The 25,111-nt window shown below is 31.0% G+C and overlaps 2 protein-coding genes across 2 annotated transcripts; one reads left to right on the top strand and one right to left on the bottom strand.

The window, feature by feature from the left end:
* Nucleotides 1-4,674: 4,674 nt before the first annotated feature.
* LOC107495431 (aspartate aminotransferase P2, mitochondrial) lies at nt 4,675-9,247 on the top strand. The gene is made up of 12 exons (XM_016116579.3): nt 4,675-4,840; nt 5,025-5,105; nt 5,225-5,266; nt 5,981-6,175; nt 6,360-6,398; nt 6,488-6,577; nt 6,668-6,776; nt 6,871-6,980; nt 7,335-7,478; nt 7,671-7,837; nt 8,096-8,360; nt 8,783-9,247. Exons 2-12 carry the CDS (start codon nt 5,025-5,027, stop codon nt 8,912-8,914), a joined length of 1,374 nt encoding a protein of 457 aa, XP_015972065.1. The 5' UTR covers nt 4,675-4,840; the 3' UTR covers nt 8,915-9,247.
* A 1,178-nt stretch (nt 9,248-10,425) lies between these two features.
* On the bottom strand, nt 10,426-16,452 carry LOC107495433 (probable receptor-like protein kinase At1g80640). Its single transcript, XM_016116582.3, has 10 exons — nt 16,104-16,452; nt 15,626-15,799; nt 15,279-15,523; nt 14,549-14,681; nt 14,344-14,407; nt 13,952-14,048; nt 13,690-13,792; nt 11,891-12,009; nt 11,720-11,809; nt 10,426-10,827 (listed from the first exon to the last, which is right to left on the bottom strand). Exons 1-10 carry the CDS (start codon nt 16,252-16,254, stop codon nt 10,642-10,644), a joined length of 1,362 nt encoding a protein of 453 aa, XP_015972068.1. The 5' UTR covers nt 16,255-16,452; the 3' UTR covers nt 10,426-10,641.
* Nucleotides 16,453-25,111: the final 8,659 nt, after the last annotated feature.

The raw sequence follows: 25,111 nt of genomic DNA, 5'->3' as shown, positions 1-25,111 counted from the left end.
GAAAGCTCGCAACTAGTTAATTTTTTAAGGTTCTACTTCAATGTCGTCTGCCATTCTAGCAAGCTCTGTCAAGTTGTTCCGTGAAATGCAAAGAACTCCCAGTTTAAATCATTATCTCCATGAGGCAAACTCTTAGTTTCATTCAATTTGATTTATCATTCTTTCCCCCTTTAAGATTCTTTTTCGTTTTCCGACCATGCATTGTTAGATGAATACCTTTTGTGTATTGTTTTAAAAAATTTTCACCATTTATTATATTGTCCTACTTTTAGACATCTTTATATTTTATTTTTTAATAATTAATAAAATATAACTTACTATCTTTAAAGAAAATATATAATATAATATAATCCCAAAATTATTGAGTGAATTGGAATGTCCAAAAACGAGCGGTAACTGGTTTGCTACTCTTTGAAAATTAAAGAATAAATTATTTTTATATATTATTGTATAACACTTTTTTTTAACTAAAGATAGGAGACTTAAACTCGCAATCTCTTAATTAAATATGGGGAGATTATGTCATTTGAACTATAATTCATTGGCTTATTGTATAACACTTTAGTTATACATATATTTAACACATGAAATAAATTCTCCTATATATATTTTTAATATAAATGTTATATTTTAATTAAATTCTAAATAATTAATTTATCGCATCATTTTTTTATCGAACTATAAAATTTGATAAATATTTATATAATTTTAAAATATATTGAATACGTATTCCAAAAGTGCATTTAACTATATATAATTAGATTAGTAAAATATATGATTATTTTATGTGATAAAAATGTAGAAAGTATAATTATTATATAATAATGCATTGAGAAAGGGTTATTTACCCTTTAGTTTTGATATTTGAAAGGGCATCGAAACAACCCATTTTTTTTATTACTATGTTAGCTATATTTAGAGCCCCTTTGAAAAGTAGTCGAAACTACTTTTTATTTTTATTTTTTAGAATAAACTACCATTTATACCCACGAAAGTTGAAAACGCTGACATATCTACCCATAGAAAAAAGAAATTACCATTTGTACCCATGAAAAATGATTTTTACAAGAAAAATTATCCAAACCCTAAAAAATTACCTAAAATCCCTAAATTACCCTTATCTTCACCACCACACCACCTCCTTCACCCAATCACCTTTCTAACCCTAACCCTCTTCACCTAGCCACCACCCCTCTTTCTCTTTCTAACACACTCTCACCATTACTTCCCACTCAGTCCCCACCGCTGCTCCAATGGCTCCTTGCCACACCCTCTTGTCTTTCATCCTCACAGTCACAACAACACTTGCTGTCGCTTCCCCGGAGAAGAAGAGCACTTTCATGGTACAAGTCCACCATGAAGTCAAGCCCTCCGTGTTCCCAACCCACAAGCACTGGTACGAATTATCTCTCGCTTCTTTTATCAACCATGCCACTGCAGTTGAAACCACCACCACCGCCGCCTCTGCCGCCTCTGTCGCCGTCCTTCACACTTACGACACTGTCTTTCACGACTTTTCAGCAAAGCTCTCACCTTTAGAGGCCCAAAAGCTGGAATCCTTGTCCCACGATTCATACCAATAACAAAACACAGATTCAAATACATTTGAAAGCGAATTGGTAACGTTTTAAGACCTTAGCATGAAGACGACATTCTCGACCTGTAAGGGGAGCCTTCTTGGTCTTGTCTTTAGGAACGGCGTCTGGTTTGCGTGTTTTGAGGAATTTGAAGGGTTTCTTAGAGGCAGAGTTTAGGAGCCTTAGAAGGGGATTCATGTGATGCTTCGGCGTTAGAGCCCGAAGCTGGAATCTGCTTCCTCTTCTTGGTGCTTCCATCGTCCTGCTTCTTCGGCGCCATTGAAGCTCAAGCTCTGAGCCCTGAAGTTGAGTTTAGTCGGAAGAAGAGAGGGACTCTGTTATGCAGAACATGAAGCTGAGGTTTTCGACTTAATGGTGAGAGTGTGTTAGAAAGGGAAAGTGGGGTGGTGGCTGGGTGAAGAGGGTGGTGGTGGGATTTGAGATTAGAAAGAGAAAGAGGGGTGGTGGCTGGGTGAAGAGAATTAGGGTTAGAAAGGTGATTGGGTGAAGGAGGTGGTGTGGTGGTGAAGATAAGGGTAATTTAGGGATTTTAGGTAATTTTTTAGGGTTTGGATAATTTTGCTTATAAAAATTATTTTTCATGGGTACAAATGGTAATTTCCTTTTTCTATGAGTAGATATGTCAGCGTTTTCAACTTTCGTAGGTACAAATGGTAGTTTACTCTATTTTTAAATTATGAAAAGTTACAAAATATATGTTTGGCACTATTTTAAAAAAACTTTTAACTTTTTTAAAAGTTAATTTATAACTTTTTGAAAAAGTAGAAATATATGACTTTTCCTATTCGATAAGTCATTCAATCATTTTCGTAAAAAAATAATTTCAAAACAAAAAAAAATCTACTTTTATTCTTGGTTCTATACAAAAATACTGGAAATACTGTCCCCCACCACCATTTTCACCCAAGGTTCCATCTCCTAGAAACATTGGCCTTCCACCATCATTTTCACATAATGATTTATCTGCTGAAAATATTGACCCTCCACCATCATTTTCAAATAATGTTCCATCTGAACCACCTATTGCATATATTCCTTTCAGTTTTTTTTTTCATTTTACCACTCTATTTTTATTATTAAATTTGTATTTAATATTGTGTGTGGTATAAAATCTCAGTTTTAATTTTATTTTTTTTCATGTGATTTTATTTTTATATAGCTGCTATTATTTTTATAGTTAGTTATAGCAAGTTCTTAATCCCAATAAAAGAGGAGGAAATTCTAATAGAAAAAAAAAACAAAAAACAGCAACAAAATATACATTGACACGCATTTCATATTTATTTTTTATTTTTATCTACCATATCATACACAATAAAACAGCAAACACGAACTACACAATAATTTCTTTGGCATTGCCATCAAGATTATTAACACTATTATAGGTGAAGATGAAGTAAAAGAACCAGTTTCTACCTAAAAAATAGAACTAATAAGAAAGCAAATAAAGAATTAATTACCTAAACAATTGTAATCTTAGTGATTAAGTTATAGAAAATCAACATTCAATATTAAAAAAATATTTGTTATCATAGTTGTTTTAATATCCATTTTTTATGAAAAAAATGTATTTTTTAAGTTATTTATCCAAACGCTACAACTTTAAAATAAGTATCTCTATAACTAAAAATCCAAATACAAAATAACTTATTTATAAACTGCTATTAATAAAAGTTCTTATGCTTTAAGTTTTTTTTTTCCTAAAAGAACTTATTTAAGTTATTTACCCAAATTGGATTTTAGTAGCAAAAGTCTTAAATTAGATATCACACTTAATAGAAGACTTAATTGAAAAGAAAAATTGAAAAAACTAAAAGTAAGTAATTACAAAAGTGTATTTACATTATAATTAATAGAGTAAAGTATCATTTTTGTCCTCAACGTTTGGGGTAAGTCCAAAAGTTGTCCCTAACGTTTTAATCGTCCTATTTAAGTCTCTAACGTTTCAAAATTGACTCAATGTTGTCCTGTCGTTAGGGATCTGTTAACAGAATTGACGGCAGGACAAAATTGAGACGATTTTGAAATGTTAGGGACTTAAATAGGACGAAAACGTTAGAAACAAAAACGATACATAAAAATAAAATTTAATTTAATTTTATCGTTCAATAATATTAATTTTTTACCGTACATAGTATTCAATTATTTTTTAATTATATTTAGATAAATTACACTTAATCACATTATTTTTATTTTAAATAAATTTATTTTTTTATAATTTTAAAGAATTTTGATATATTAGAGACAAAAGGTATAATTTATATTTTATTGTATATATATATTATTTTTTTTCTGCAAGTTTATATAGTAGTTATTCTACAAACATTTCATGATAACTAAAAATCTTTAAGAGTAAAATTATAAAAGAATTAATTTATTTAAAATGAAGGTAATATGATTAAGTGTAATTTATTTAGATGTGATTAAAAAATAATTGAATACTATGTATAGTAAAAATTAATATTATTAAAGAATAAAATTAAAATTTATTTCTATGTATCATTTTTATCCCCAACGTTTTTGTCCTATTTAAGTCCCTAACGTTTCAAAATCGTCTCAATTTTGTCCCGCCGTTAATTCTATTAACGGATCCCTAATGTTAGGACAACATTGAGTCAGTTTTAAAACGTTAGGGACTTAAATAAGACGATTGAAACGTTAGAGACAATTTTAGGACTTACCCCAAACGTTAAGGACAAAAACGATACTTTACTCTAATTAATAATAAAATTAGATTAAAAAATATCTTTTCTATTATTAACTATTTCACTCCAGTTAATCTTATTATTTATAGACAATAAAAAACTCTCAATTCAAATTCTCATAAACTCAATTTTAGTCTACCTCATACTAGTACAGTAGTACCTAACGAATCCAAACATTACGTTAATCCCAAGTGAATTGTCAAGAATACCCTTAAACAAAAATCAATATTACAAGAATACATTATAGGTAGCAATCTGCATGACAAATCAAAATCCTAGTGACATCATATCTAAATCGAAGTTCTAACCTTATATTATAATTATCATAATTATAACATTTTTATAAACATTTATAAAATCATAAGGTGATAAATCAAACAACGTGAGGCTCTTCTAACTTCGGTCTCTTCGCCCATATTCTTTTCTCTCCGCTTCTTCACTTCGTCAGTACACTCATTCACACTCTTTACTCATAAATTTTTAACTTGATCTCATTCTGAAATTGACCTTTCTCTTCTTCAACCCCAATTCGCTTCGGTACGCCACTTTACCTTTTTTTTTTCTCTCTTAATTATGAATTATTAATGATTAATAATTATTCACACCTCAAATATTCTACTTACTTCTGTTTCATTAATCATCCGAATGTTTTCTTTTTAACTAATCAACAGTTTCTATTCTGTATTCTGAATTGTTACTTTCTAATTTGAATTTGTTGCAGATGGCATCTTCAGTGCTATCCATAGCTACACAGTGTGTTTCTCCCAATGCTTCTTCACTGTCGATTAACGAAACCCACAAGGTGCTCCCTTTCTTCAGAAACTGCACCAATACACACATTTTAATAATTAAATTCTTCTACTTTATTAAAGATAAGAAAAGAAAATAATTGGTATTGAACTTTGGTGTTGAGTTGAACAGGGAAAGGCCAAGCTTGGAGGAAGTACTTTGAGATTTAGCAAAGTAAATATTTTACACTTTTCTTCAAATTCAAGAGTTACTATGTACTGTTACTATGTCCCAGGGAACAATCTTATTAGTTATTACTAGAATTTTTATTAAATTGTTTTTTTTTTTTTTTTTGCATAAAAAAAATTTCCTTGCTTTGGTTGGTTGGTTCACTATTGATTAGTTATTACTGTTTGATCAACTGGGTAAGACTTGGTAATATTTTTTTCAACAACTATACTTTTTTTTTTCTTTTTGTAAAATTATACCCACTTTAATCAACAAAATACAGTGACGTTGTTTGATTCATGTAATTGGCTTTACCTAGTGAGGAATGGATTTTGTTTTTGTTGTTGTTGTAATAGTAATATCCTCAGTTTTGCAACTTTTTTTTAATTGTTCAATTCAAACTAAAAGATGTTTATTCTTTAGTGGTATGAGGATAGACATGTTATGAGTAGATCTTCAGTGTTGTATGATCCAATTCCACTTGGTGACATACGGCTTTGTTGTTGATGTTCAAAACTCAATTCAAATTGAGAGTTATTATATTCCCCCTTTTCTGTTGATATTTGAATTTTGACAAAATATAAGTTTGTGATTTAAAGGTGTAACCATGAGGGTGAATAGACATTCAAGTTTTTCAAGTTCTTGAATTCTTTTTTTCTTTTTCTTCTCCCCTCCCCCCCCCCTTTTTTTAAATCTGGTTTTAATCTTGTTTATTTGCAGTCTTCTGGACGGATCTCTATGACTGTTGCAGTTAATGTTTCTCGATTTGAGGGCATTCCGATGGCTCCTCCTGATCCAATTCTTGGAGTATCAGAAGCATTTAGAGCAGACACAAATGATGTCAAGCTCAACCTTGGAGTTGGGGCCTACAGGACAGAGGAACTACAGCCATATGTGCTTAATGTTGTGAAGAAGGTCTATGTTCTTTCCTTGATGGTGTGATGCAGTGATTTGATGACTTATTTTCATCCTTTTTTTTTTATAACTCTTGTCATATGTTTGTTGCTAATTTTACTTCTTGTTCAAAAAACCAGGACTTTCAAAATTGAGTGAACATTGATGATTGATCTGATATTTTTTTTTCTTCCTGAATGTGTAGGCAGAGAATCTTATGCTGGAGAGAGGAGACAACAAAGAGGTAATTTTCTTTGCATCATATGCTTTTTGTGTCTATCATGGAATTATTTCCCGGTAGATTATTGACTATGATTTAACTTGTATATGCAGTATCTCCCTATTGAGGGTTTGGCTGCATTTAATAAGGCAACAGCAGAGTTGTTACTCGGAGCAGACAACCCTGCAATCAAAGAACAAAGAGTACGTAGTGGATTCAGTGATTATTATTTATGATAGAGTAAAAATCAATGTTTTATTTCCTTGTTCTTTTGTTTTTCAAAATACACTCAGGTTGCTACTGTCCAAGGTCTTTCTGGAACTGGTTCTCTCAGACTAGGAGCAGCCCTGATAGAACGATATTTTCCCGGGTCAAAAGTTTTGATATCGGCTCCCACCTGGGGTGTGCAATTCATTCCTCTCCTCTGTCAACTTAATCATTACCTTTAAAAAAAAATGGGAATTCATTCATCATGGCTAACAATACTGTCTTGCAGGTAATCACAAGAATATTTTTAATGATGCTAGGGTCCCATGGTCTGAGTACCGTTATTATGATCCCCGGACAGTTGGTTTGGATTTTGAGGGCATGATAGAAGATATTAAGGTTATATCCTAATTCAGAATTAAGAACTGTGTTTTGTCGTACTTTCTAGTTAATCTTTTTCTCTCTTGTTCATTTATCTTAGTTTTTTTATGCCTGTTATGCTTTCTTCTTTTATTATCAAAATTGATGTATTATTTCCAAATGTAACTTTCACTTGAAGTATATAATCAACATCATTCTTTTAATTAAGATATGTTGTTGCACTGTAAAATTGTGTTTGACAAATAATTGATTTAGTGATAGGAATTTGAATAAGAAATAGAAACACGAATTTTCTCATCTAAATTTTAAGCTCAATTCTATTCTGTATGGAAGTGCTTTCTTGCCTAATTGTATACTTCTCCATTTTCATAGGCAGCTCCCGAAGGAACTTTTGTGCTACTTCATGGATGTGCCCATAACCCTACTGGTATTGACCCAACACCTGAACAGTGGGAAAAAATAGCAGATGTAATTCAACAGAAGAACCACATTCCATTTTTCGATGTTGCTTACCAGGTACAAATCTTTTGGTAAATAAGCAATTATTTTAGTTCATTTTTGGATCGTTTGTATCAAAACACTATTTGCATATGAAATTGTGAAAAATAATCGCTGTAGATAAAAATATGGATATTTTTTATAAATGGTAGATATTATATATAATCTGTTTCGCAATGTTATTATATTCTAAATGGTTTAAATTTTTAGGGATTTGCTAGTGGAAGCCTTGATGAAGATGCAGCATCTGTGAGATTGTTTGTGGCACGTGGCATGGAGGTTCTTGTTGCCCAATCTTACAGTAAAAATCTTGGTCTCTATGCTGAAAGGATTGGAGCAATGAATGTCATTTCATCATCTTCTGAATCTGCAACAAGGTATGATGAATTGAGCTTTAATTGTTTTCTTTAATCATGGTTTTAGTAAAAGATTGAATCAGTCTACTTTCTTTACTTCGCGTGCATGTTTATTCCCTCTCTGGCAAGGTGATTTAAGTACAAGTAGCATGAAATAGTTGGAATCTGATGCTATACAAAATAAATGCTCAATCATTTTAAGAAAGATATCGTTGATTTCATTTATGCCTTGGTAATGTTGATTATATAATCCACAATTCTGTTCATATGCCTTTTCAGGGTAAAGAGCCAATTGAAGAGGCTAGCACGACCAATGTACTCTAATCCACCAGTTCATGGGGCCAGGATTGTCGCCAACGTTGTTGGAACTCCTATCCTTTTTGATGAATGGAAAGCGGAGATGGAGATGATGGCTGGAAGGATAAAGAATGTCAGGCAGAAGCTATATGATAGTATTTCTTCAAAAGATAAGAGTGGGAAAGATTGGTCATTCATACTTAAGCAGATAGGCATGTTCTCATACACAGGCTTGAACAAGAACCAGGTATTTGAGTCACCTTATCTTCTCTCATTTCTTTGAATCTATATCTTAATATGAAGGGTAAATTATGTCTTTTCTTGTTTTGCTCCCAGTCAAAAAGTTATTATGATCTCTCGAGATATAGATGGCGTTACCCTAAATACCATTATATTTAGTAAAATATGACACTGTCCTCTCTAGTATTTTTAAAATCTGACACTAAGGGGAGGTTAATGTAGATATGATGAACCAAAGCATGCTCAGTATAATATCACATAATGTTAAGGACTTGAGGGGAATTAGAGTAATTTGTCATGATATCAATATGTAATTTTATGTAGCTATATTGCTATTCTTATTCTCCTAGTGGGACAAGGCTTTGTTGTTGTTGTATATTGCTATTCTTATTCTATTTGCTGAATGATTTTCTCCTCTTGGTTGATCAGAGTGACAATATGACCAATAAGTGGCATGTATACATGACAAAGGATGGAAGGATTTCACTGGCAGGATTGTCATTGGCCAAATGTGAATACTTGGCTGATGCTATCATTGATTCATACCATAATGTCAGCTGAAAACTCAAGTTAAATATGCTCCATAACCAAAACTTGTATTTTTTGGTGAGTGTTATATAGCAAACCACTGTGGGTGACATACCTGAAAATAATAATACAATTATGTGTGCATTGATTTGCCACACATGAATGTACCTGAAGGACACTTAGGAAATTTTGTAACCTTTAAAGTTAAGCAGTATGAATCAAAGTGTTGATGCATAATGAGTTAGCTTCTCATAGACTTGAAGCAAGTTGAATCTAAAGCTTTATGAATAATGAGGCTGTTCCTTAACATTTATGGTTTGTAAGATTGAATAGACTATGTTAATAACAATAGTTTTGTTCGCTATATGTACTTCAGATGTTATCAGTTCTTTTTATGTTTCGAATTTCTTTTTCTTTCTTTCTTTATAATCCTGCTTTTAGTATATCAAATAATTTATTTTGATAGAAAAATGTCAACCCGTGTTGTTATTCTTTTAGGAGTAGACCATCAACTTTTTGTCAAAAATTCAGTTTTCTGGCAAAATGATTTCAGAAAGAAGAAAGAAAGTAATGACATGATTTTCTAAAAATTAATTCAGTATGACAAAATTTACTGTTCTTTTTATTTACACAAGTGATTGTGTATTTGATTTAAATTTTGTCAAAACACACATTATTTAAAAGGTGTATACAAAAGATTCAGATAAAATAAATAATTGATTGGAAACCATGATACCTAAATAGGCTAACACAAGTGCTAATTATTTGGCTTGCTTAAAGATAATGTCCTAGGTTTGATCCTTAAGAACTAAATGTATGCAATGTTTGTGGCTAATTTCTTATTTACCAAAAGCTAAATTGAGAGATGTATATATATATATATATTGCGCATTTGAATTAATACTAGTTAACTTTGGCACAATGCAACTTAAGTAAGTTTAACACTTCATTCATTACTTTAGTTTACATGAGTGTTACTTCTATTTAAGAGAGAACAAGGTGCAAAATCTTTATACTCAAGAGTCAAGAACCATGTTCTTGCATGGACCATAGAACTGCATTCTAACAGAATTGATGCATGCCTCACTCAGCACTCATCCTCATAGAAGTTACCATATTAAAATATCTTTGAAGATCTTCCCTAATTCATCTTGGTCCCACCCCCAAGGAACCGGTTTCCAAAGAAACCATAGAATAAAATCAGCCACATCACTTTTACTTCTAATGATTTCGTGAAATGATAATTTATTATACATAAATAAATTGATAGACCTGCATGTAAATTCTTGTTCTCAATATTGATACACACTGCTTTTGATTATTTAAATATCTCAAGAAAATAAGATCATTGAAATTATTCGTTGTTCCAAAAGAAAGTGCCACTATATACAAAATGTTCTCACAAAATGTGCAATTAGTTTATTCTTTACATTAGTCATGAACATTCTCATCCTCTTATACAGCATTTAGGCTTAAGACAAGTTTGGTCGATTTTCATTTTCAATATTTCTAATCAAAATTTTGCAGGAAAAAAAGAGTGAAAATTGGAGGGAATATGGGGAGGATCTCTATTTTTTTTAATTTCACTTTTTTTCTTGCAACACTTTGAAAATAAAAACAGAACCGAACCGAACAGACCCTAATTATCATGTCTCTGTTTAGAATTCCTACCTTGATTATTAGGCCTAAGCCTAACTGGTTTTAGCAGCATGACAAAAACATGCCCTGGATTATTATCAGTATGTGATGTTGTCTTGTCTTCAAATTGAGTGACTAGAATTCTCAGCAACATCATCAATTGGTAAAACTTGTTGTGTCACTTGTGAAACTCTGAGTGTTCCTCCAAGCTCAACAGGTACAAGAGGAATAAGTGAGTGCAGAACATCCGCAATCAGCGGCCGGTAACTCGGCTCCGGTTGCACACACAACACAGCCACGGCAGCAACCTACACACACAAAAAAAAAGGCTTTCAATATAGCATAATAAAAATAATTTTGATGCCCAATAGGCAACAAGGACAGAAGATGTGGATGACGGCGTTTTTTGCTGTGATTTGGAACATCTGGTTAGAACGTAATGCTAGAATATTCAACAATAAAAGAGCACGTATTGAGATAATTCACACAAGGACAATGTTGAGCTACACAGAATGGCGGGGTGGTGATCCTGTGGAAGGCTGATGGCATGCTGGAGATGGCAGGGGATGGATTTTGTTAGTAGTTCTTTATGTTTATTTCGTTTGTTTGCTCCATTTTAATGTGTTGAGCTTTCTTTGTTTCAAAAAAAAAAAATAATAATTTTGATGCTTAAAGAGTTATTATCATTTAATTTTATCTTTTGGGTTACACTAGATATCAAAGGTTCTGTTTGGCTATTGTCCTAGTAATCCAAGACAATAAAGACATGAAAACAAAGGACAAAAGATGTTTGATTACTAGGACATGCAATATTAAGGGACAAAAATTTGTGTCCATGCAAGGATGTGAATTGAGAGGGAGAGATTGGACTGATTAATGAAACTGTTTTTCCAACATGTCTTTGTTCTTCTTTTCCTTGTATATTCCTATTTTGCCCCTTTAAGATATTCTCATTCTAAATTCTAACCACTAGTAATCAAGCACAATAATTTATCCTTTTTTATCTTTTGTTAGAAACAAAAGTGAGAGTTGATTAAAAAGGTTTTACACTGATAATACATTAAGACTTAATTCATATATACAAATGCAAGAACGTTTTACTAACTCTAGAATAAACATAGGATATTGAATGTAATTGCCAAAAAGGGTAATCCATAAAAACTGAAATTTATGTCTTAAATTTTGACTAGGTTCTCAAACCTGGTACAAGTGCTTGAGATCCATTGCATCCTTAATCACAGGGTCCACAATAGTTGGAAGCATGGATCTGTCTGTGAGATGTGGCATGGCCTGCAATAATCAAGAATTTCCATATGTCACTCAAATCCCAAATTCAATTTCAATCCTTGGAATTAAAAACAAAATTAGTACCCATGTGACAATAGATTGGCATTGTGATGGTGCCAGTTTCTCCACAGGCTTTCTTCCTAATAGAAGCTCCAAAAGCACAACTCCAAAAGCATACACATCACTTTTATCAGTCAATTTACCTGGAATCAAATAATTATATAATCTAGTTTTAATCTCCTTATTAGTAGATAATCCAATATTTTTTTACAATATCTAATTAGATACTATAAAAATTAACTACCTTTGTCAACATAAAACTTAATTAAATATCGGAACAAAAATATTGTTCCAAAAAGTCAAACTAGTAGGAATTCTAGCTGTTTACTCAATGTCCTTAAAAAATTATTGAAAAATAATTCAATTTGTTTATAGAATTTAGGTAATATATATTGTAAAAACACATGTTAAAATTCTCAACTGAAACATTTTTACAAAAATATACATAATTCAAATTTTTATATATTTATTAAAAAATTAAAAAATTTCCACTAATAACAGTCTTAACACTTCTTTTATACCATAAACTCTTATTTATATCTGAAAGTTTAATATATAGTTTTAACTCAGAAAGGACAATAATTAAACTACATAACAACCCCACACCAAATTAATTAAATTTTCAACTGAGGAAAAACCTTGCAATGTTTCCCATCTTTGAGACAATAATCAAATCCTCCACCTCACTCAATGTATGCAGGGCTTACCACACTAGTTAGTAGTTATGATCATATATTATTTTTAAATCACTGACAAGAAGCAACTAGAGCAAACCATGCATGAGTTGCAAAGTGTAACAAACAACATAAGCAATTTAATAATGTATTATTTTATTAGAGTTGCTAGGTCACTTGGGGCAGCTGCTACATTCCCAATGCAAGAACACACCACAAGTTTGACAGATCATTTAGGTCCAAAAGAAATGTTATCTTGGATCTGCTTACTTGAAAACTTTGCAATTTTTGTTAAACATATTGGAATTTCCTTGTTAGTCATGATTTTCTCGGAATATAAATACAAAGATACTAGAAAACATGAATTTATTTAAAGAAAAAGACATTTGTCATAATGGTATTAGGTAAAATATTCTATGTTTATGAATAAGTACCCAATAAATGAAACAAACAAACAAGTTTTTTTTATTTTGTTTTTTATATTTTTTAAGTTAGAGACACTTGTGAACACAATCTGACTAATAAATGGATATTATTATTTAATGGATGGATGTATCTACTATATTTATTTTTAAAATAAATTTACTTCATTAAATAAAAAGAGCATACGTGGATTGATCTTATTAACTATTGATTCCTACAAAGTACCATACTTTTGAAAAAGTTGGAAGATACCAGAATATTTTTTAAAGTAAATAATGAGTAAATTATTATTTCTAATTATAAAAATTCCAAATTTATTAATAAATAAAAAATAACTTTATACTCATAAAGATGAATAAACTCTTATTTTCACTCATAAAAATTTAAAATGCTAATAAATCTATCTACGAATAAAATTATATTTAGATATTTTTGTCACACAAAAATTTTCTTTCATTCATAAAAATTTGTCAAGTCTTTTTAAATTTTTATTAGCAAAAACAAAAATTTACTCATAATTAATTGATACCAAATAAAGTAAAAAAGAAAGAACAATTAATATTGGAAAGAATAGCAACTAAGTACATATTAGGAAAAAAGATTGGAATCAAACTTAAAAAATGAAGAGTGGCTTGATAATGAACTTAGAGTTAATCCAAAAAATTAAACTAATAATAATAATGCAAACAAGCAAGCTTTGTTTATATAAAAGTTGAGTAGGCATACCATCTAAAAGATACTCTGGAGCTACATACCCCAATGTGCCTGAAAGCTTGATGTTGTTCTTATTTTGGGACCCATCAGTTATGGCAAGCCCAAAATCACAAATCTGATCATATTGATTAATATTCACAAAATAAGTATAAGTAAAATTAAATTTTAGTAAATACAATAACATAATATTGCTACATGTATAGTAGAAATTGGGAAAAAAATAAAAAATAAAAAATTAATATAGTAATTTCAACATGGTATTTGTCTTGTTTACCTTTGCATTGAAGTTTGCATCTAAAAGAATATTAGAAGATTTCAGATCTCTATGGATCACTGCAGGGTAACAGTGCTCATGCAGATATTTTAATCCTCTGGTTAAACATCAATCAATATTATGTTAAACACAAATGGAAATAAATAACAAGAAAAATGATATGTTATAATAATATCTTACAATCTTACAAAAATAAATGTACTTAACTTAATTTATGCCTAAAACTTTAATGTGAAAATTTAAAACTCTTTTGGGCTCTATAATGAATAGATTAGAAATTTAAAAGCTTAACTTTTCATATTAAGGTATTAGACATATTTATTAGTATATAATAAGATTATTCAAATAACAAGTGGGAAGATAAAGAATTGATTAGGTAAGATTATTATTGCCTTGCTGTGTCAAGAGCAATCTTCATCCTCATATGCCAAGTCAATGCTGAGCCATGAGAAGGTCCTTCACATAGTCACAAAATTCAGAAAAATATAGAGATTAATATATGTTTATCTTAATAATTGGCCTCATTATTACTATTATTATTTCAATTTGTTTCTCTACTAGGTAACATTAAAATAAAATTAAGATAAGGTGTTTTACCATGTAATTGGGTTTCCAATGATCCATTGTGCATCAATTCATAGACAATAAACTTTGTAATGCCATCGTTGCTACAACCCAATAAAGAAATTATGTTGGGATGCTGAATTTTACTTAACAATTCCACCTTATTCTGCAAAGTTATCAAGCTATTAAATATTTAAACAAATATTTAGTCATATATTATTATTATTACACCAGCAATAGAAGTGTTCAATTTAACCACTTATAATTATCATATAAAAGTTTTTATCAATATCTAATTGAATAATAGTGTTGTAAAACATTTTTCACACTAATAATAATATTAGTAATTAAACTCTAAATATTTCATAAAAAAATGGATAATCAGAAAATATCATTAGTATCAACCCTGCTAGGTCTAGCCAACAAGCATTTTTAAATTCCACTCCATATTAATTAATTGTCATTAATTAGTGATTATTTAAATTTTTTTAAAAAAAATATAAAATTAATAATTATTAATTGAAGTTGTTTAAAGTTGGCTGGTTATGAGTTGTTTAACTATACTTTTCCTATTAGTATATTAGACATTTTTGACAACCAGACAAAATCAACTGTTTTCATTAACTAATTATATATTTAAATTGGTTTTTAAGAAACAAAACAAAAAGAATTTATATTAGTTGTTAACAAAATACAGGTGCACAACAAAATTGAAAAAAAAACTAAATTATGGAAGAGAAAGAAAGATTATGAGCAGCATTACCTCAAATTCTGTCTCAGCATATTGATTTTCACAGTGAAGTTTTTTAACAGCAACATCCAAATTATCATCCAAAGTAGCCTTATAAACACATCCAAAACCACCCTCCCCCAAAATATTACTCTCCTTGAAATTATTTGTGCCCTTTTCTATTTGCTTATAATCAATTATTGGAACACAACCCTTCTTACCCACCATCTTTATAGAACTAAATTTGCTCAAATATGCCCCTTTCTCAGCATCTTGCCCTTCAAAATAGAAAAAAGAAACAAATTTAATGTTGAAAAAAAATAAAACAAGAATAAATCTCTGAAATGGAATAGTGAAAAGAAAAATTAAATAAGAAGTACCTGAGTTTTGAACACTTGTCCTTTTGGATTTTGATGAATGGCTTGTATGATAATAAATCCAGAAGAATAAGAGGCATAAAATGAGTGCACTAAGTGCAGTGCTGGCAACAACAAAAGCTATCACCATTTTCCTGTGTGAATCCATGCCCTGCTTTTCATTCTCTTGTTCAAAACCTGTTCAATAAATATTAAATAACAGTGTGAGCAAAAATAAAATAAAAAAAAGAAATATCCTTATTATTATTATTATTATTATTATTATTATTATTATTATTATCAGTCTAATTTCATGCAATTACCATATGTTTTTTTTTTTTTTGAAATTTAAATTTTGAAACTCTTGGAAATAGAAATGTCATAAGAAGGAGCAGGTAGTGATAAAGACAACAAATGGAAGAAAGAAGAAGAAAAAGACAAAGAAAATGAAACAAATAGAAAGAGAGAGAAAGATAGGTGTTGAATGAGTAGAAGTAAGTACCAGGGGATGAAGGTGAAGAAGCCATTGATGTAGAAATGGCTTGAATTTGAGGTGAAGGAGCAAAAGGGTAATCAATTGTTGAAGAAAGAACGAAACTTGGTTTGTGGAGAATAAGGAACAACATGAGTAGCATTATTGTAAGAAGCTTCATTATTTTCTTTTGTTTTCTTTGTTATGTAAATGTCTGCCTATGGAGACATAGAGAAAAGAGTTAAAGAGATAAAAGGATTATGTCAAATGAAAGAATGCAAAAGGATTTTTGAGGATGAAAAGGAAAACACAGACGCACGCATAAAACAAACACACTTTTGTATGTGTGAGCCACTCAAATGAAAGTGAATGAATGTGTGTTTTTAGATCTTTCAGGCTTCAACTCTTTTTAGTTTTTACACTTTAAAAAAAAAAAAACACAATTTGTTTTTAAATGAGTAATAACTAATAAGATTCTAACTTTTTAATTCGAAATCACACGAATTTTTGATTAATTGAAAATATAAAAAAGTTTTCAACGTTTTAAAATATGATAAATTTTTTCATTTAAAATATATAAGGACATATCAGTTCTTTATAAAGATTTAAATGTCTTATATATTAAAAAATGAAAGACATTTTGTATTTTTAATTAATCGATGATTTATTTATCTTCAAGACAAAAAATTAAAGACTTATTTTTTTATTTTTTTTATGGTTTTTATTTTTTCTCTTGTGTCTCTCTCTTAATAGTTTACTTGTGGCTGAAGTTGGTTCAAATGGTTAAATTTTTTAGACTTGGTTCAAAATTCTTTAAACACAAATTTACATTCTTGCAATTTGCAAAGTTTTTAAGATCTAATTTGGTAAAATTTTGGTTTATAAAAATAGTTTATTAAACATAAACTAAGAACATAATTTTTAATAAAAAATATTATATTCTTTATAAATTAAACAAATCTTAATTATTTATTTGTTAGACTTTATATCTATAATTCAATTTTTTTAACAAATCTACTAATATTACTAATCACTTTTTTTTATAAAATTATAAAAAAGAAACCCAACAACCCATTAGTTTATTTATTACCTTCAACAACATATTATTCTTCAATAAAACTACACTCTTTTTTTTATTTTTTTTTACAAAACACATTAAGATTCCCCATCATCTCTAAAATTAGGCATTAGCGAAATCCAGTAAGTATCCCCTATGGGTACTGAATCTTCCATCTAAGACACTAGAATCCTATTTGGGTTAATTTTTTTAGTTATGGAAATTCAGAATGTATTATGTTTAATTATAAAAAAATATTGTGTTTTTTTATAAATATGGAGATATTTTTTTAATTAAAATTCATAAATTGAAGTTTCAGTTTTATTTTCAAAACAAAACTTAAGATCTGATTTGGAATAATAGAAAAATTCGAGTCTCAAATTTTAAGAATTAAATAAATCGATGGTTAGTTTTATAAAAAAAAATTATAAACCATAAATCTAACTCTCAAATTTATAGTATCTACACTTAAAAAAATACACCAAATATTCACATTATTAAAATATACCACTTGAATCATAATGCTAAAAATAAAAGAGCGTCCTATTTGCTGGTATTTGCCCACCCCTTACTACTATTTTCTAATTACCAAAATGTCCATTCTAGTGTTCTATTCTATGTTCTCTGTCGGTTATCCAATTTAGTTTTTTTTTTTTAATACTTTGCATATTTTTTTAAGAAAATCTGCACTGATTGCAGCTTAATATGTCAATGTCCATGACATAGAATAGTAGTAAACTAGTAATTTATTAACCTTTGTCCCCATTTCTTTCTAAATATATCGGTGTTATTATTAATCATTAATTGGTAATTATTAATTGCAATTCCATTTCTAGTTCCAATTATAGTAAGAAAGTAAACAAGCAGATGTATAATGTATTGCAAGAAATCAAAGGGAAAGAAAAATGAATTCAAGTTCATTACTCCCTCTATCTGGCAACAATTGTCATGTTGAATATGTATCACACTTGTCACTTGTCAAGGTAGAAAGTTCTAATGACTTATTATCTTGAATTTAAACTTAAAATAATATTTTTAATTATATATATTATATATATTTTATAATTAAGACCGATAATTAAAAGTCATTAAAACATGAGTGTATCGATATACTTGAAAGTTTTTCAATAGTATAATACAATAATAATACATCAAAATTAAGTTTTTTTTTTTTTGTTTTACATATTTTTTTCTTAAACCATGAAATAATGAATTATTTATTAAGCACGCATAAACAAAATAAAAAATATAAAAAAGAAATCCATTTTTCTTTTTTCTTGGGGTAGATTAGGTGTCTTTGTCTCTCGCTTTCTGTAGAGATTAGAGAAGAACGTTGGGGAGATGATAAGCTTCATAATTTCAACCTTGATTAGAGTCATTTCAAAAAATTAGCAGAAAGTAAACAAAGACATTTGAATCATTGTATCATAGATGTCCCTCAGAAAATACAATAGCTGTATATACTTAATATTAATAACCATGAGAAAAGATAAATATAATTCACTTATTTGTCTATATATATTTTCACACTCATCCAATACCGAAAAAGTGTTATTTCATACAATAATTTGATTCCAACAAATTTTTATATTCTCAAAACTTTTAAAATAAGATTGATTTATTTTATAATGTTATTTTTTACTTAACTGTTTATAATAAATTTTATTAGAAACTTGTTTATTCATATTAAAAATTTCATAGAAAGTGACAAATAATTAATCTGTTTGACAAGAATAATTGTCGAAAATCTTTAGAATAAAAAAATATTAAAATCAAAATGTCTAATCTAAAATTCATTGAGATGAGTTTGGATGTTTACTTTCCTAAAATAAAACTTGTAAAATTAGTTACAAGATTATTAGTTTCATAAAGATATTTTTATAGAATAACCACCTAATTACAAATATTAATATCAATAGACTTCATAATGTCTTACATATTAACATACAATTTTTTTTTTTTTGGGTCAGATTAACACACAATTCTGAATCGTGTCAAATAGATTATTCAAACTATCAAAGTAACAAACTAACAACCAATGTTTTTTTTTTTTTTGAAACAACCAACCTTTTAAGTTTTGGGACTTAACAAAGGAAGAGTTAAAACGGCTAAGTAAAGTCGTAGAATAAAAACGCCCAATATGGTTTATCAATAACAAAGGCCCAATCATGTGAAGGCTTTTTAGTAATGAATTCAACAATGATAAGAACATCATGTCCAACACAAAAAAAAATGATAAAAACATTTGACAACTTTTGACCAAACGGAAAAAAATTATCTAGTTTGAATTGATTTTTTTAAATTTATATTTGGACCAAATTTTACTAGTTCATAAAAATATCTATTCAATTGATTCTTGATAAAAGAAAATTTTATGTGTAGACTTTTTTTATTAATTTATTTTTAGAACATCATGAACTAAAAATAATCTAAGTCAACGAAATGTATAGATATGCATCAAAAGTATTTATAGAGAAAAATAAGAACATAAAGATTCCATGTAATCGAAATGATACTTGAAGGGAAAAAAGCACGCAAATTTAAAATAAAATCTTTCAAACTAAAATTAAATGAGTAAATACATAGAATAAAAATTTATAATATATTATAGGTTTAGTCAAACTCCGCCTATGTTACACTTACGGTACATAGCCAATTCCAAACCTGAATAAAGGAGGAGGGTTGTGTTAGATCTTCAACAACCAACATAAAAACTTAATCGAATCTTCATGACATGAATCAAAGATGTTATTGCACTAAAGCTAGGTCGTTGCCCGGAAGCAACGCGCTGTATGGCTCGAGTACAGTGTCAAATGAGCAAGAGCCGCTGCATCGGTGTCCGGATGTAGTGTTAAATGAGCAAGGGTTCCCATATTTTCGTAAACGGACGAGGGTAAATAAGCTAGTTCACAAAGTAAAAGGTAAATGTCGGAGCAACAGAAGGTTGAGATTTGGGACATGAAATATAGGCACTCTAACAGAAAAATCCATGGAGGTGATGGACACCGTGATAAGGAGGAAGATTAACACTATGTGCCTACAAGAAATAAAATGGGTCGGTGCGAAGGCTAGGGAGTTGGATACTTCCGAATTCAAACTTTGGTATACAGGAAAAGTGAAGAATAGGAATGGGGTATGTATTATTGTGGATAAGCAGTGGAAGAAGGACGCAGTGGATGTCAAAAGGGTGGGATATCAGATCATTTCTATCAAACTTGTGGCGGAGGGAGGTATTTTTCATGTGACGCCGCAAGTGGGTTCGGACGAATAACACAAGATAAGGTTTTGAGAAGATCTAGAGAGTTTGGTCTAAGACATACCTTCCGGAGATAAAATTTTCTTAGGAAGAGATTTAAATGGCCATGTTGGAAGAGAAGTGTCTGGGTATGGAAGTGTTCACGGAGGCCATGGTTTCGTGATGATCAATGCCGAGGATAAAATTATTTTGGAAGTTTTCTCAACCTTTGACCTTCTCATCGCAAATACATGTTTTAAAAAGAGAGACGAACATCTTATAACCTATAAGAGTGGCATGACAAGCTCTCAAATCGACTTCTTCTTGTTGAGGAGAATCGATCAAAAATTTTGCATCAACTGTAAAATTATCCCGGGAGAGAGTTTAACAACACAACATGGGATGCTCGTCATGGATTTTCACGTTGAGAAAAAGCTAAGGAAAAGATATCATATGAAAAATCTAAGGACGAGGTGTTTGCGGATGAAAGGTGAGGAACAAAGAAGCTTTCTAAGACAGATAGAAGAAGAGGTAAAGTGGGATGGGAATGGAAGCGCGGAGGAGATATGGAGAGAGATGTCAGAAGTTATTAGAAGAACAACAAAATAAAGTTTTAGTGAATCTAAAGGGCTATGACCAAGAGACAAGGAGTGCTGGTGGTGGAATGCGGGTGTACAAGAAAAGATAAAGGTAAAAAGAGAGTGCTTTAAAGAGTGGTTTTTGTGCCGCAATGTAGATAATTGGAAAAATATAAGGTGACTAAGAAAGAGACAAAAGTGGCTGTAAGTGAAGGAAGAACAAGAGCATATAAGGGTCTCTACTAGTCTTTAGGCACGAAAGAAGGAGAAAAATGTATATATAGAATCACAAAGAGCCGTGAAAGAAGAACGACAGATTTGGATCAGGTTAAGTGCATACAGGATAAAGATGGAGAGGTGCTGGCTCAAGAGGAGAAGATTAATAAAAGGTGGAAGAGCTACTTCTACGAGTTATTTAATAAAAGACATAAGACTCTTCAGAGCCTTGGTCGGTTATGCACAAGGGAAGAAGACCAAAACTTTGACTACTATCGCAGGATTCGAGATTTCGAGATAAAAGAGGTTCTAAAGCAGATGAAAAATGGCAGGGCAGTAGGACCTGATAATATCCTGATTGAAGTTTGGAAGGGCTTTGTTGAAAAAGGCATCAATTGGTTAACCAAGCTTTTTAATGAGATTTTAAGGTCAAAGAAGATGTCTGATGAGTGGAGAAAGAGCACCTTGGTACCTATTGAAGGTTGTGATAGGCTTAGAGAAGGGGGGTTGAATCTATGCCTTCCTTTTAAGTTACTGAAATGACCCTTTAAAATAAACTTTCAATTCTGATTCTGTTTGTACTCAGCAGCGAAAATTTATGAGATAATTTATTTTTTTCTCATGAATATCAGAAAATAGAACACAACAGAAAAGAGAAAAGCTAACACCAGCATGTATCCTGGTTCGGTTGCCTTGTGCTATGCAACCTATGTCCAGTCTCCTCCACAACAATGGAAGAATTTTCACTATAGTTAAAAGTATTACATACACCAATTCCACAGGATTGACACAATTCTTTCACACTCAAGTTCTAACCTAACTTGACATTGGCTATGCTAATATCTAACTATTCACTCTTAGTGATTTCCCATCTAAGAAAGGGGTACCTCACAGGTACAAGATACAAGACACAGACTTACCTAAATGAATCTGAAATAACTCTAGGCTTTTCACTCATGTGTATCTCTCTGCATTTTTCCACTCTTAGGCTCTTTCAATGACTCTCTCATTCAGCCTTTTACCTCAAGAAATTACAGAAAGATAAACATTGAAAAGTAAAATACAATTTGTAAAACATAAAGGAGATTGACTTCATCAACAGCCTCTCTGCTATGTGATAAACCAGATTTGCAAGCCTCTGATTTAGTTCTTCAGTATTGGCCGAATGCTTCTTTGAAAGAAAGCATTATTCAAGTAGAGGAACTTCTTCAGGGATCTCTTCATAGAACGCAACTCACCAAACTCTGGTTTTCTCTCCTTACCTCTGAATGAATAGAAAATCTTCTTTTATCTCCTTGCATGTTGCTTGGTTCTTCTTCCTAGGTCAACTTCTTGAGTACTATGCTTCACCAACCCAGCCGTTCACTTTTTCAGTAATCTTCAAAATAGGAACTTTGCTTCTAACTTCTCTATCTTGATCGAAAGCCATATTATCAGCAGAAAAAAGATTTCTTCAATGGTAAACCCAGATCTTGACCATGAAAACACAACTTGGTCCCCAAGACATATTTTCAACCGTTGATGCACAGCAGTAAAGAACAGAAATCCTCTTTTCCATATAACCCAAAATGAAGTGGCAGAGTGTTGAAGATGAAGAGAAGAAAGTGTGATGCATGTATAAGAAAATGGATTACCTTTAACCTTTGCTTAAGCTGGATTTGTTGTGAACTTGTTGATTTGATCTCAATCTTTCTTGTCTAACCTTCTCTTTCTTTCCTCTTCTTTGAATAGCTTAGGAACTAAGCACTTTTTCTTGCTTCTGTGATTTGACTGGGACAGAGAGAAAAAATCAAATCGGGCTTGGATCGGATATCCATTAGGCAACCCTTTTGATTTCTTTGGCTTTGTTTCTTTTGGGCTTCGCTTGATTTACCAGCCCACCATCCTCGTTATTTTATTTTCATTCCAATTGGGCTGCTTAACTAAGTTTTGGCCTGCAATATTTAATAAATAATTAGCAACATACAATTATTAATACTCAACACTAATTATTTATTTTGCCCAAAAATAATGTTTGTCATCACTAATTAATTTAGTTAATTTCTTAACTCAACACCTATCTACAAGAATAAGGGGGATATACAAAGTTACGAAAGAGGGATCAAGCTCATGAGCCATATCATGAAGTTATGGGAAAGGGTGATAGAACGGAGGTTGAAAAAAGAGATATATGCCAGACAGATCTATCACCGAAGTGATATACCTATTAAGAAGGATGACGGAAAGGTATCGTAGTAATAAAAGGGATCTACATATGGTATTTATGGATTTGGAAAAAGCATACGATAGGGTGTCAAGGGAGGTTTTATGGAAGGTTTTAGAAAAGAATAGAGTAAGGATCGCATATATTTGGGCAATTAAAAACATGTATGATGGGGTCACAACTAGTGTAAAAACTCAAGGTGGTGTGACAGAGGAATTTTCTATTGGTTTAGGATTACACCAGGGATCATCCTTAAGTCCATACATTTTTACATTAGTCTTGGAAGTACTCACAGAGCACATCCAAAAGCCTGTGCCATGGTGCATGCTTTTTGTCGATGATATCATCCTTATGGAAGAGTTAAGGGAAAACCTAAATAAGAAGTTGGACTTATAGAGAGAAGCTCTAGAAGTGTATAGTCTACGTATAAGCCATAGCAAGACGGAAGATATAGAATGTAAGTTTGGTCTGCGAAGGGAAAACCCTAATATAGAGGTGAAAATTGGAGAAAATATCCTACAAAAAGTTAAAAGTTTTAAATATCTTGGGTGCATCATATAGGATAATGGAGAGATTGAACAGAATGTAAATCATAGGATCCAAGCAGACTGGTCAAAATGGCAGAGTGCATCTGGTTTTATATGTGACAAAAAAGTACCTTTAAAACTTAAAGGTAAAATTCTATCGCGCTGCTATAAGACCGGCTATGCTTTATGGTACAGAGTGTTGGACGGCCAAAGGGGAGCACGACCATAAACTAAGTGTGGTAGAGATGAAGATGTTGAAATGGATGAGTGGTCATATACGATTGGATAAAATAAGGAACGAAGATATAAGGGAGAGAGTTGGATTAGCACCCATTGTGGAAATGATGCTAGAATCACATCTTAGGTAGTTTGGACATGTGAGAAGAAGACCGACAAAACACCCAGTTAGGAGGGTGGATGAGATAGAAGATGGATAAAGGATGACATGCAGAGGAAGACTTAAGAAGACCATCCATGAGGTGGGTCTCTCTATAGATATGATACATGATAGAGCTAATGACATCGTTTGATTCATGTAGCCGACCTCATCTAATGAGACAAGATTTTATTGTTGTTGTTGTTCTTGTATTGTAGGTTTAGTCAATACTTTAATTTTTATTGCAATAAATTTTATTGAAAAACAAAGTAGATCTAAAGAAAACAACTATATTAATTTGTTTAAAACTTTATTTGATCTCTCTTAATATCTCTTTCCTTTTCTTATTTTTTCCCAATTATCCTAATTTTATTGGTATTTGGGATATTATTTAAATATGACAAAAAGGAGAATTAAAATGATTCGACCTTTTTATGTAATTGCTGGTTCACTATCATTTTGTCTATTTTTTTTTTAAAAAATAATATAGTGAATTCTTTATAAGCCATATCTATCCATCCCCTTTTTTTTGACGTGGCCTTGGGCCAGCCAAACAACCCGGTCCAAGCACCTGAAGCTAAGAGACCCGCATCCAACCCAGACTCGTGCCTGACCCGGATACTACCTAACCCTCAACGCCTCTGCCTGGTCTTATCCCTCCTTCACCGCGAGCTATCCAGCTCTGCGATGGTGCATGTTGATGATTCGGAGCTCCTCCTCTCCCGTTGTCTATGTCGTTTCTAGTCCTTAGTGTTTTGTGCTGAATTAAGTCGTTGCTGCTCCACACTACCTGATCTGCGTCCCTTCTCCTCCCTCCGAATCTTGTTTCGGGCACTGCTCCTCCTT

Source organism: Arachis duranensis, chromosome 6 (assembly GCF_000817695.3).
Source record: "Arachis duranensis cultivar V14167 chromosome 6, aradu.V14167.gnm2.J7QH, whole genome shotgun sequence".
NCBI lineage: Eukaryota > Viridiplantae > Streptophyta > Magnoliopsida > Fabales > Fabaceae > Arachis > Arachis duranensis.
Note: the sequence above shows the minus strand (reverse complement) of the source record. Positions and strands in the feature narration are given on the sequence as shown.